The 13248-nt window shown below is 43.8% G+C and overlaps 1 protein-coding gene across 5 annotated transcripts in view; it reads right to left on the bottom strand.

Annotated features, from left to right (window-relative positions):
- Positions 1–949: 949 nt before the first annotated feature.
- The window catches only part of ARFIP1 (ADP ribosylation factor interacting protein 1), a 290148-nt gene continuing 277849 nt past the window's right edge, over positions 950–13248 (bottom strand). For all 5 annotated transcript variants that reach the window (XM_029608580.1, XM_029608504.1, XM_029608750.1 and 2 more), the window contains one exon: positions 950–2667. In XM_029608580.1, the coding sequence (XP_029464440.1) occupies positions 2512–2667 (156 nt within the window). In that variant the 3' untranslated portion in view covers positions 950–2511. The remainder of the gene's footprint in view (positions 2668–13248) is intronic.

Below are 13248 nucleotides of genomic sequence, written 5' to 3'. Positions count from 1 at the left end.
GCAGCGGCAGTGACACTGTGCTCTTTTAATGGATACCTGTGCGTGAAACACGGTAGTCCGCTTTCTTCTGGTCGCCTCCTCTGCTTGGGTCACAGTTCTTGACAAGGAGAACGGAGTTCATCGGGTGTTGAAGGGGCGGACCCTACAGACTCAAGTCAGGCCACTTGGAGGTAGGAGGAGACGCAAATACTGGGCTGCCCTTCATTAATCACTACTGACGGGTAGAATAGGTTACAACCCCATGGAGTTCTGGTAAACACATTAAATAAAAATCCAGTAGCACGGTGGTGGGTTGTCCCGCTTGCAACTGTGAGCAGGCAAACCTTTATAGAATTTCCCTGGCCAAGAGCTGGAAAGTCCACAGAAGCACAAACAGCACCACCGGATGCAGATTCCAAGTTATGTACTCAAGCAAGCGGTTTGTTCCCACACCTAGAACCGTCTCGTGGGCTCAAACCATTTATCTACAGAACGCCAAGTTATGCAACAAAGTACTTTGCTAGTATGGCAACAGGGTGACTCTGTCCTTTGTCATTAAATTTAAACACTGCTCAGGTTAGGGTCTTTCTACGTAAAACCACTAAACTCCCTTGGTAATCTCTTTTGAAAAATGGTAAAAAGTCCAAATAGTGCTATTTTAAGTTAGGGTACCAAAAAGCAGGCGAGAAACCTATCTTTGCTATTTCTCGTTTGCTTCTTTTGTGCAGTAAACACTTCTTTTATTTTCAACTTTAAGCAGAGTTTCTTCTGCTCCTGTGCTCCTCAGGAGGACCATTATTATTATTATTGTTATTATTATTTTATTTTAACATGAACATCTGAAATGCTACAACTACAAACCCAACAAAGAGCAGCCCCTTTGCAAAGCAGCCTTGCACTTACCTGGTCCATTCAGTACAGGCCATCAATATCACACTCTGAACACACGGCAACATGCTAGCAGATGAAATGATCGCAGCAAAAGACCTTTAATGGGCATACAATGCTTACACTGGATGCAGAGAGTTAAGTGAACACTTATTACAAGACTAACCCTGGCAGAAGAGTGAAACAAGTCTGCCAGAATCAGAGCAAAGATACAACCAGGAATGATTAATTAAAAGAGGCTTGGGATTTACATTTACAGTGTTTACGTGAAGCACAGAAAAGAAATATGTCAAGCAAAATCAGCTGAGAGTCCTTTAAACATACAGTACATAAATTATACAATCTGTATAGTTGTAAATACTGCAAGTTGTTATACTTCATTTTATTAACAGAGGACAAACAAATACATATCGGAGAATAGGAACATGTGCAAAACAAAGAAACCCCCCCCCCAAATAAGCATTTAAAATAGAAATTAAAATACAGAGCTTTACGTTTTAATGCAGATTGCAGTGCCGACGGCTAAATGCAATCATAAGATGTGGAACATTTTTACTTCAGGTTGCTGAACTGTGTTCTGTTGTTAAAACAGTACTGGCCCCATTTCTGTCTCCCCTCAGCCTCCTCATCCATATGTCTGTTTTTATGCTTACGGCTGATCTACAAACGTATAAAGAAATACAACATTTCCACACAGTGTTCACTCCACAACCAACCTCCAGGAATGGTGATGGGGGGGGGGGGGGGGAGGATTAACTTTGCAGAAGGGCTGCTCGGATTCATATGTACAACGGCTAAGGCAGGATGTCTTAGCAAAAAGGCACATAGCTGTGATTTAAGGCCAACGCGGTATTACGTGTACACGGAAAGTAGTATTTAGAAAACAAAATACTACAGAGCTTGGAGTGTAAATGGCTCCCCATCTTGCAGGCAAGCCTGGTCAGCACGGGCAAACGAACGTGACCAGCACCGTTCTCACATCATGGGCAACCCTTTCTGCAAACGTGCCCTGAAAATGGAAGCCGTCCCCCACGTCTCGTTAACGTTATATCTGTGGCAAGTCCACGAGCCAAGCCACCAGTCTACGGCAGCCAGACTCTCTTCATGCAGGCGGCTTGCATGAGGCTTTGGATGGGGACTTGCAAAACTGTCTTCACTCTCCCTTGTCCAAAAACAAATTACATGAAAGTCAGCCTTTTAAAGTTGTTTAATACATATTGAAATATAAAATGTCAGGTGTTGGTAACAAATCACGCCAACCACCATTTGGAATTATGAGACCTGGCCACCACGGCGGCCAGAGACCACGTAGTCAAATCTCCTCCTCAGTGCAAAACACGATATCAAGATGCTTTCACGCTACAGAAAGAGCCATCCACCCCAAGGTACAAAATAAGTGTTTTACGTTTAAATTACACAAATGAAGTTCAGATACATAAAAAGCCTACTCCCACTTCCCCGTCGATTCTAGCAGTTCAATTGTTAAAGGTATTACAAAAGGGAAAATTAAAGCTGTTTGTGTTAGAATCACTAGGACAGTCCGCCATCCCCGTTTCCCCGGTTTCTGATTCGGTTTCTGGATTCCGGTTAGACAGTAAGGTCCCTCCCCGCCCCCCCCCTCCCACTCCCATTTTCTGGGTTTGGTTACTGCTCTTCAAGCCAGGAGGGAGCGTCCACTCCGGGGGTTTTCAATTTGATGTGGAACTGTTTGAGCGTCTGTTCGAGCTGCTTCTGGTTTCCAGCGAAGTAAGCTGCAATGGCATTGTGGAAGAGAACGAGCTGATTGTGCAAAACTTTAACCTACAAACAATAACAACAACAAAGAAACAGTGGTCAGGTTAACAGATCCTCATGCTCCAAAGGGAAAAAGGCATTGAACACTGCAGGAAGGATAAAATCGGGACATTTGAAACGGATCTCTCTGTAGCTCTATCTCTATTTTTTTTTTGGCCCGAGTGCTTCTTCTTGGCTTCTTTGAGCTCCTAGCTCTATGGAACGCAGTCTCCACCAGGCCACGGCCTCATCAGCTTTTATCTGCAGCTACCTGAGATTTCTTTTTTTTTTATATATCCCACTTCCCAACTCACATAGCCCAGTCGCTGGCACAAAAACCCTCTCTGCCAGGGGGCACCCACCAGTGCTGGCTTTCGCTCCACTTTGGTGTTTATCACTGAAAGGTGACTGGGACTCCCCCTCTAGGGTAGGGTTTCCACAAACCTGTCCTGAGGACCACTCAGCCAGTCGGATTTTCAGGATATCCACCATGAATATGCAGGAGATTCATTTGCACATTAAAGTAGACTCGGTGTACGCAAATTTATCTCCTGCATATTCATTGCCACCAATGCCTTTCTAACCCATTCCTTTCTATTTAGTTATACTCCGCTTTGAAGTGCCAGAAAAAAAAAAAAAAGCAGATTACGTTCAGGTACTGTTGGTATTTTCTCTTGCCGCATTCCCAGTGGCCAAAGCCCAGGCCTGAAAACTAAACCCAGGTCCCTCTGCATGGCAGCACACAGCGCTTGCTGCCATGCCAGTCCAACATTCAATATCTTCAGCATTCAGTAATTAAGCACCTAATAAGCTCATCCAGATTTCTTTAGTGCTCTTTTTTTTTTTTTTTAATCAGTTATCACTTTCCTACTCGTCACACCTTTATCAAAAATAATGGGGTAGATTTTCAATGGGTTACGCGCGTAACCCCCAGAAACCTACGCCTGTGCGCGCTGGGCCCATTTTGCATAGGCTCGGTGGCGCGCACAAGCCCTGGGACGCGCGTATGTCCCGGGGACGGGGCGGCGGCGTTCCAGAGTCCTCTGGCACAGCGGCCATGCTGGAGGGTTGTGTGCTGGCAGCCGGCCGGCAGGCGTAACTTTGACAACAAAAGTTAGGGGGGGGATTTAGGTAGGGCTGGGGGGAGGGTTAGATAGGGGAAGGTGGGGGGAGGCGGAAGGAAAGTTCCCTCCGAGGCCGCTCCGATTTCGGATCGGCCTCGGAGGAAGGCTGCGGGCTCGGTGCGCAAGTTGCACAATTGTGCACCCCCTTGCGCACACCGACCCTGAATTTTATAACATGCCGGGTTGCGCGAACAAATCTACGCCCACGCACAGGGCGTAGATTTGTTCGCGCAACCTTAATCCCCTCTTGTAATCCATGTTCAATTCCTATTCTTGTTCATTTTTTGTTCAATTTTGTTCATATTGTTTGCTGTAATTTCCAACTGTTGGTTCTCTGTAAACCGAAGCGATATGTACTTGTACATGATCTTCGGTATAAAAAAGTCTTTAAATAAATAAATAAATAACTAAATATGTTTAGATGCTGCATTTATTTTAGTCTCTCTCCTTCCTTGCTGCTGTATCAGCCATAACATTCCTTGTGCAGCTAACTACATTAACTTATGCACGTACAGGGGAGTATTCAAGTGCTGTGTCGCGCTTTCGGTTCTCTTTGGCGTCACTTCTGCTGTGCATGGCAAAACATCTGGAGACGTTAATCCCACTGCACGCTCTCATACTGCTAAAGATATCCAGGTCGACTTGAGGGATACAGCCGTGCACTATTACGTGCACACCTCAATTTTGTGAATGTCTTTACATGTAAATTTGTTGGCATACACTGAAAAGTCACAACAATTTCCATGGGCCGAGTTAGAGGGTTACCTGTGCTAAAAACAATCTAAAGATTCCTTTCTAGTTCCAGAAGATGCGCACATGAAAATGCTTCTCAGAGTACTGTGGGAAAGCAGAAGCTGACTGCGCAGAACTTTAAACTGAAAATATGACAAAAATAAAATTAAAAAAAAAAATCCCCATCCTCCCTCTTTTGTACAGTAGCTTGAAATTCTCTGAATTATCGAAGGAAACAGTATCGTAATGCTCTTGGTTAAATGCCAGGATGCTCCTCGCTAGGTATATTGCGCTGACCCAAAGGATAAGGAGAGCCTGGAAACATTGGCAGACCTGCTTCGAAAGATAAGTTTTAATTTTAGAAAGTTTACTCCTAAACCCAGGCTTAGGAAGACCTTCCTGTATCAAGCCTCAGAAGCGTTAATCTCTTTAACAAACAGTTCGGCTAATCGTTGGGTTTCCTGAAGGGGTGTGATTTCTCTTTTCTCTGCTTTCACAAGAAACTAAGGCATCAACCTCCCATATTAAACCTTTAGCAAACACTGTTAAAAACTGATCTGCTATAGGCAGGTCACCTTGGCTCTCCCTCTGTGCTGGTCTCTAATAAGCGTATGGGTCTGGCTGCTACACAGACAGCTTTGTGCTAATCCCCTCAAGCCTTTTTTTTTTTTTGTGAATTGTTAAGTATGATATCACCATCCAGATTTATTACAACTGAACCACCTTCTTGAAGACAAAGAGAGGCCCAGCCTAGTCACAGCAAACACCTACACGGCACATGCAGCCTAAAATTACATTTTCAGTTTACTTCTCTTGCCTTCCCACCCTCTGAGCTGAAGCCTGGATTTATCAGTAGACACCCGAGGACTGTGCCTAGGGTGGCAAAGGCCGGGAGGCAGCAGCAGGCTGGCTGAAGATTTGCTGCCCTCCAGCTGTGCTGAGTCTCAGTCAGCAGCCCTTCTCGTCCCAAGCAGTCTGAACAGAAAACGAGGGGCTGGGTTGAGCCTTGAGCTAATATAGAAGAGCCAGCCCAAGCCTTCTTTCATTCAGGGGATATGACTAGAGCAGACACAGCACACGGGAGTCATTTTGGGGAGTTTAGGAGGCAATGAGTGGAGGATCAGCTGGGAGGAACGTGTCTGCATGTGAGAAAGAGGAGAAGGGGGCAGGAGTAGTTTGTGTGTTATATTGGGCGGGAGATTAGACAGAGGATGCAAGGGGGGGGGGGGGGGGAACAGGACTACAGCACAGCAGGGATACCCGACTCCTCTTCCTCATCCTCCCCGATCCGGATTTTCTCTTCTTTGATCTCGGAGTCTATCTCCCAGATCCTGGTTCCTCCTTTCTTTTCTACCTCTCACTTCTCTCCAGACCCAGGAAATCACCCCCAACCCCACTGGCTCCCCCCCTCCCTGATCCCTGAGCTACCCCCTTCCTCTATGCTTTCCATCCTCCCTATACCTGGTCCTGTCTCTTCCCCCTACCCCAGTCTTCTTTTTGCCCTGCTCCCTTCTTCTCCATCCCCAGTCCTTTCATCTTTCCTCCTCGTCCCTGAGATCTCCTTCCTGTATTGATCCTTAAGTACTTTTTCCTTACCCAGCAACGAGAAAATAGTCACAAGCAAAGCTGAAGAACTACTTCAGATTTATAATGCAGCGTAAAAGATGGAAATGTTTTCCACACAGTCTGCCCTGGAGCTGCGACTTGGATCTTCTGCTCCGTTATTTGACTTTACAGTGGGGGTTGGGGGGGGGGGGGGGGGAGAATGACTGTACCAATAGTGCCCAGGAATGGCAAAATCCTAAATCCATCACAGTCTTATAGCCATAGTAAAGATCACAACATATAAATGAATAGGTCTACTCCACAACACTAGTAGTGAGAAGAGAGGAAAAAATTCCTTGATTTTGACCCCCATTTTTTTTGGCCCTGAGACGTTCCTCCAAGTTCACACAATGACCACTGCTCTCCACCAACAGTGCAGGTCCTGAACATACACACAAAACCAATGTTGCTCAGTCTTACTTTCTCTTTCTATAGGAGCGTACTGGGTGCGTATACACATCTTTTCAGGCCCATGAAGTGCAATACACAATTCATTTTGAATATTTAAAAATTGCATCTTGATGCAATAGCTTTAGCTATATTTTTGGTTAGCAGTATTAAGCATTCCCTTTCAAACTGAAAATGGGGGCGTGCTCAAGATGGCCTCCTGACTAGACCCTGAAATTCAGAGCTCCTGCAAAAATTCTCTTTCTCCGAATATATATGCTTCACTTCCTTCTCCTTTGGTGTCATGGGGAAAGAGGAAGGGGCTTTTTCGAACTTACCCCTCTGCAGGAGTCACCCGGCAGACTACAGTGCCGGAGTGTTTAGTGTCACTGCCTTTGCAGATCGTGGTTTCTGACTTGGCCGATAGGGAAGCCGGCCCCTCGATAGCTGAGGTTTTGCTCAGCCCGATTGGTCGATCATCGCCTTGTGCCCCTGGAGCGGCCACCCAAGCAGGAGATGAGCTGCCGAGACAGGTTTGATCTCCCAACACCAAACCTGAGTTATCAAGTGGCATCTTGTTGGTTGCTCCCGCTGATGGACAGCGGCGTGGAACAGCAGTGCGGTTGGGGATGGGAAGTATGGTGGAAGGTGCAGATTTTGGCGTCTTGGCTTCATGTGAGGTCCCGGCAACTGACACTGGTCTAAGGGAGACTCAAGACGCCATCAGTGTTCTCCAGGTTAGACCTGCTTTTGCTAAAACTAACCAGGTATCTCTAGAAAGCTTATGGGCTGCTCTTGCTTCTGTTGAAAAGTCAGTTTCTTCCCTGTTAATGCTCACATTGGATATCCATTTTAAATGTTTGCAACAAGAACCACGGGTGTCTGTATGTAAAATAGCTGTTTCCAACCTAGATATTTCTGTCTCTCTGGTTAAAGATATTCAAGCTAAACAAGTGGTAGACTATTTCAGTTTCATGCAAAATTGAAGCTTTGGAGAACGTTCCAAGGAACTTGAACTTGCGTATTTTGAATTTCCCACAGACACCGTTAATCTCTCCTTTAGAGATGTTTAAATTATATATGAAGGACGTTTTGCTTATTCAGGAGACTGCTTATTCTCCTGTTCAAAAAATGTTCTTTTTACCATCGAAAAGAAGAGTTTGGATAGGGCACAGTAAGATGCTTCCTTGAACCTAACTGTACTTTTGGAGAACTGGACTTTACAATCTTATAATCGAGCTACCTTGTTAATTTCCTTTGTGTTTTTACAAGATCGTGAGAATATTCTTCATTTATTTTTTCGCCATCATGACACCCTGTTTAAAGGGGGGGGGGGGGAATTTTGATTTTTCCAGATTTAGCCGGGGCAACCCAAGACCGTAAGAAAAAATGTCTTGTAATGAGAGCCAAGGTGTTAGCTTTGGGAGCTACATGTGCTGTCAGATTTCCATGCATTTGTGTTGTAGTTCTAAATTTTATTAAGTATGTTTTCTTTGACCCTGGACAACGGTGGGACTTCATCGATGCCAGATGTTCTGTATCCTCTCAGCCTACTTAAGACGTCTTTTTAAAGGGGGCAGTGATTGTCTAGGATGCTGATATTTCTTAGTATTATTTCTTCAAATTATTTGGTCAATTTGTCTGTGACCATTTTTCCTCTCCCCCCCCCCACTTATTTCAGTTTTTTTTAATGAGGAGATTGCTATTGTGCTTTTTTATACATATAGTTTTTCTTTAATTATTTTGTTAGCAACGTATCCCTCAGCTTTTCTCTTTCAAATATGTATTTAATATTGTGTCAAACTTCAAGCTTCTGATGTATGCAACTGGTTAATTTGTTCTGCCTTTCCCACCTTTTTCTCATTTCAGCTCTACCCTCTTTTTCTTTTTAAATCTTCTTGCTTCTTTCTTCTCTACTAGAGATCTGATAAGTGTCAAGCAGCTTGCTGGAGTCTGACATTTTGAATCTCTTTGGTGCTCTCTCCCCCTCCATCCATTTCCTTTTATTTCTCATCCTCTGCCTCCCTTCCCTTCATACCCTCTCTGTTGCTGCTCTTCCTGTTCCATTTCTCCCCGTTCTGCACCTTTTTATTCTGCCAGTTCACCTGTCACCGCCTCCGGTCAGCATTTACTGTACTATCAACAACTAGCCGAGGCTTAGGACTGGCTCTTGGGGTTTTGCAAGCTTGTGGGGATACTGCCTGACATTTGAAGATCAGGTACAGCTGAAAACAATTCAGATAGAAATGCAAGGCACTGGGATAATCACCAGGAATATCTTCTCACACGCTATTTATTGTTTATAGCAATAGCAGCAAATAATATGCTACATGAGATATAAATAGATATGTCAACACAGTGATACAATGAATGATATGAGTCAGACATTTCCAATAGGTAAGAAAGAGATACATGGACGGGACAGAGTCCTAAGTGGAAAAAGAGAATAGACAGTGCTGAGGAGAAGCTGCTGTCATGGTACATGTGGGCACAGATGACATAAAAAGGTGTGGGGGGGAGGTTCTGGAAGCCACAATTAGGCTCTTAGGTACAAAGTTGAAAACCAGAACTCCAGGGTAGCATTCGCTGGAAAGCTCCATATTTCACATGTAGGACACCAGAGGCAGGTAGAGCTCAGGATCTCAATGCGTGGTTGAGATGATGGTGCAGGGAAGAGGGCTTTAGTTTTGTTAGGAACTGGGCAACATTTTGGGAAGGGGGAGCCTATTCTAATGGGATGGGCTCCACCTTAACCAGGGTGGAACCAGGCTGCTGGCACAGACCTTTAAAGGAGCTTTTAATCTAGAACAATGGGGAAAGCTGACATTTGCTCAGCAGTGCATGGCTTGGAGGGACATATCTTCGAAGGATACTAAAACAGAGTAGCCAGGGCATCCTGACAGAAAGGTTCCAATAAAAGCAAAAGTAGCCAATATGCCTGTGAGTAAAGAACCACTTATGTTAAAAGATTTCAAGCTACCCCATATCATCTGATAAGCAGATGGTTAATACAAACAAAAATACTTTGAAATGTCTGTATGCTAATGCTAGAAGTCTAAAAAATAAGACAGAATTAGAATGTATAGCACTGAAACAAAGAGGTAGATAATTAGTATCTCAGAGACCTGATGGAAGGAGAATACCCAATGGGACAATGCTGTACCAGGGTATAAATTATATCATAATAAGGTGGATCAATTTAGTGGTTGTGGTGGTGGTGGTGTGGCATAGAGTCAAACAGAATAAAGATCCGTAGGAAACTAAATGCACAGTAGAATCTGTACGGGTGGAAATTCTGTGTGTGATGGGGAAGAGTAGAGCGGTGGGGGGTATATTACTGTATACCTGGTCAAAATGAACAGAAGGACTATGAAATGCTAACAGATTAGGGATGCTAACAAATTTGGTAGCACAGTAATAATGGGAGACTTCAATTACTCCAGTATTGACAGGGTAAATATAACATCAGGACATGCTAGGGAGCTAAAGTTTCTAAATTAAATTAATTAATTCTTCATGAAGCAGCTGATTCAGGAACTGATGAGAGGGAGAGCTATTTTAGACCTAATTCTTAGTGAAATGCACGATTTGGTGGGAAAGGTAACAATGGTGGTGGTGTGGTGGGGGAGGGAGGGGGTCACTCAGCAAGACTCATCATAGTGTGATGAGATTTGTCTTAATGACTGGAGGGAGGGTATTAAGGAAATGGAGTGGAGGAGCAGCTTAGTGGTTAGAGCAGTGGGCTACAAACCAGGGGAAACCAGGGTTCAAATCCTACTACTGCTCCTTGTGACCTTGGGCAAGTCACCTTAACCTCCATTGCCTCAGGTACAAACTTAGATTTGAAGTGCTAAAAAGTGAAGATCTAGCATTAAAATTTCAAATGGGAGACTTTGATAAAATGAGGAAAATAGTTAGAAAAAACAACCTTTTTAGCTGTACCTTTCAGTTAAGAGTTTACATCATTGATTAAAAATACCATCTTGGAAGCCCAGTCCAGCCATCAAAAAAGAGGAATGAAGGTCAGATGCCTGCCAGCATGATTAAAAGGTGAGGTGAAAGAGGCTATTTTATCCAAAAGAACTTTTTTCAAAAACTGGAAAAAGGATCCATCTGAAGAAAATAGGAGAATGCATAAGTATTGGCAAGTCAGATGTAAAATTACTCATAAGATGGGCTAAGAGAGAATTTGAAAAGAAGCTGGCCATAAAGGCAGAAACTCATAATAACATTTTAAAAACAGAAAGACCGAGAGGGAGTCAGCTGGACCATCACATTATCGAGGGGTTAAAGGAGCACTTAGGGAAGATAAGGCCATCGCAGAAAGACTAAATGTCGGCTGCCCTTTGCCCTTACTATGTCACAGGGGCTACTGCCGCCATTGGTCGACCCCAGTGACATAGTGAGGGCAAAGGGCCGTCGGCGCCATTTTGACTACTGGCAGCCAAACAGCCCAAGTCCAGGAGATCGCTCCCGGACTGCTCCTGGACCCCCGCTGGACCACCAGGGACTTTTGGCAGGTCTTGAGGGGGGGGGGGTCAGGAGGGTGGGGGTTGTAGTAAATTAATTTTGGAGGTCTTGGGGGGCATCAGGAGGGTGGGGGATTTTGTTAGATTTTTACTTTTTTATTAAAGATTTGTCTGCAAGCCAGATGCAGCCATCAAAAGAGCCATATCTGGCTCCCGAGCCATAGGTTCCTGACCCCTGCGCTAAAGGAAAGATGAAATAGGAGAAATACGATAGAGACATTTAAATATCTCAAAGCTTTCCATGCACAGGTGAACCTCTTTGAACAGAAAGGAGGCTCTAAAACACGGGGTCATGGGATGAGGGTGAAAGGAGGTAGACTCAGGAGTAATCTTTGGAAATGTTTCTTTATGGAGAGGGTGGTGGATGCATTAAACAGGCTCCCAGTGGAGGTGGTAGAGAAACAAACAATATCTGAATTCAAGCACAGGATAAATACAGGGGATCTCTAAGCCAGAGATGGGAATTATAAAGCTAAATTAATTTGGGCGGATGGGCCGACTGGATGGGCCATATTGTCTTTTTCTGCTGTCATGTTTCTAATCACAGCTGATTGGCTATGGGGCAATTCTTTTCATCTAGGCATTCCAACTCTAGAGTGGTGTTTAGACAGACTTTTTATATAATGGTTATTGAGCCTATATGTATAATTTAAATATTGCTGAGTCAGAGGTGCTCCTGTAACTCATGCACCTGGGTGCTTGACTGCCTACATCATGATCTGTACTGAAAAAAGTCAGCTTTACCATTGGACTGATGTCATATGCTTTTCACAGAGATGTGTCCAGAAAGAAGAACAGTAGATGAGATATTTGCCTCTTGGCACACACCCAGAATCAATGAGAAACTCAGTTGCTATAATTCAATTTTCTCTAGCCTGATTTACATTCTGCATATTTCTTCTTGAAGCTAGAAAGTCTTTGTTACCCTGGGCAGAGTGTGGCATTTTACCATCATTCTCTTTGACTCTCGAGTTCTTCTTCAGCACCTTCAAGCACTGAACGTTTCTATGAGATCGGTATGATTTTCAGTCCGTGTATAACTGGACTTTTCCACCAGCTGGATGCTTTTGGTGGCGCCTCAGTCCTTTCATGGTGGCAAGTTCTGTTGTGCTACAAACCCTGGACTAGGACATCACTGCAAGAATCCAGCAGGAAGAAACAGAACCATAAAGGGAAAACTGTTATAATCCTAAGCCTCACTGTATTACAGCCAGTAATTACCAAAAAATACAGGGCACCTTGTATACTGCCCACAGTGACGCAAGGACACATTGTAAGATCTAGCCATGCTTAAGGCCAATGCGTGGATTATTATAATGTTCCTCTAGAATTTAATTCCAAAGCTCAGCTTAGATTACTGAAAAAAAGAGACGGAAGTGATGCAGTTCTCTAAGAGCTACAACCTTATTTGCATGATGATTACTAAGTCTACATACAGAATATAAAACTTTGGATTATATTAATGCAGATAATACAGAAGTTGTATGTTATGGTTTTTCAGTCTTAACTCCTCTTTCTGATATAATTTGCATGCACAATCTTGCAGCTACCATGTTTCATGATCTTTTCTCACAGTGTGTGTCAAGGGCAGCACCAGAAATATGGTTCCCTGCATTTGACACATGGCTGGGCTCCAATCAAATCAGATATTCAGTACAGACTAATATTTTTTTCCAGCAATCTAAGTGGCACTTTTCAATCTGCTGCAAGTTAAAATGTCTAGCACTGGAAGAAACTCTCTCTTATTAGAACAGATGGAGATTTCCGTCTGTACTGTACTACAGCAACGGTCAATGTCATACCATTTTCCTCATCTAATCAAGTTATTGCTTGCTCGTGATGGGAGTGCCTGCAGTGAGGCCCTGTGCCTTCCAGTTCCTCAGGATGTCACAGATAGAAAAAAACCCAACAATATTAACAGAGCCTGAATTAATTGTAATGGTTCCATTTCCTTTCTTCCACAGTGAATCACGAAAGGGTCATGTGTTCCTTTAATTCCACAATGCAATCAATAACCTCCAGCAGGCTAAACATCAAGCTTCATATTCAAAGTGTTGTCTTTCTAAGCTCAGGATTGAAATACTGGGTCCATTTGATTCTCAGCAGTTTAAAAAAAATGCATTAATGTGGAAGAGCTGTGCTAAGGGCTGTCGGGAGTCCTATCACTGCTTCACAATTTGGTAAGCAAGCTACTTCACTGGTTATTGCACGTTTTATTTTATTTTTTAAAG

This window comes from Rhinatrema bivittatum, chromosome 1 (genome assembly GCF_901001135.1).
Source record: "Rhinatrema bivittatum chromosome 1, aRhiBiv1.1, whole genome shotgun sequence".
Classification (NCBI taxonomy): Eukaryota; Metazoa; Chordata; class Amphibia; order Gymnophiona; family Rhinatrematidae; genus Rhinatrema; species Rhinatrema bivittatum.
Note: the sequence above shows the minus strand (reverse complement) of the source record. Positions and strands in the feature narration are given on the sequence as shown.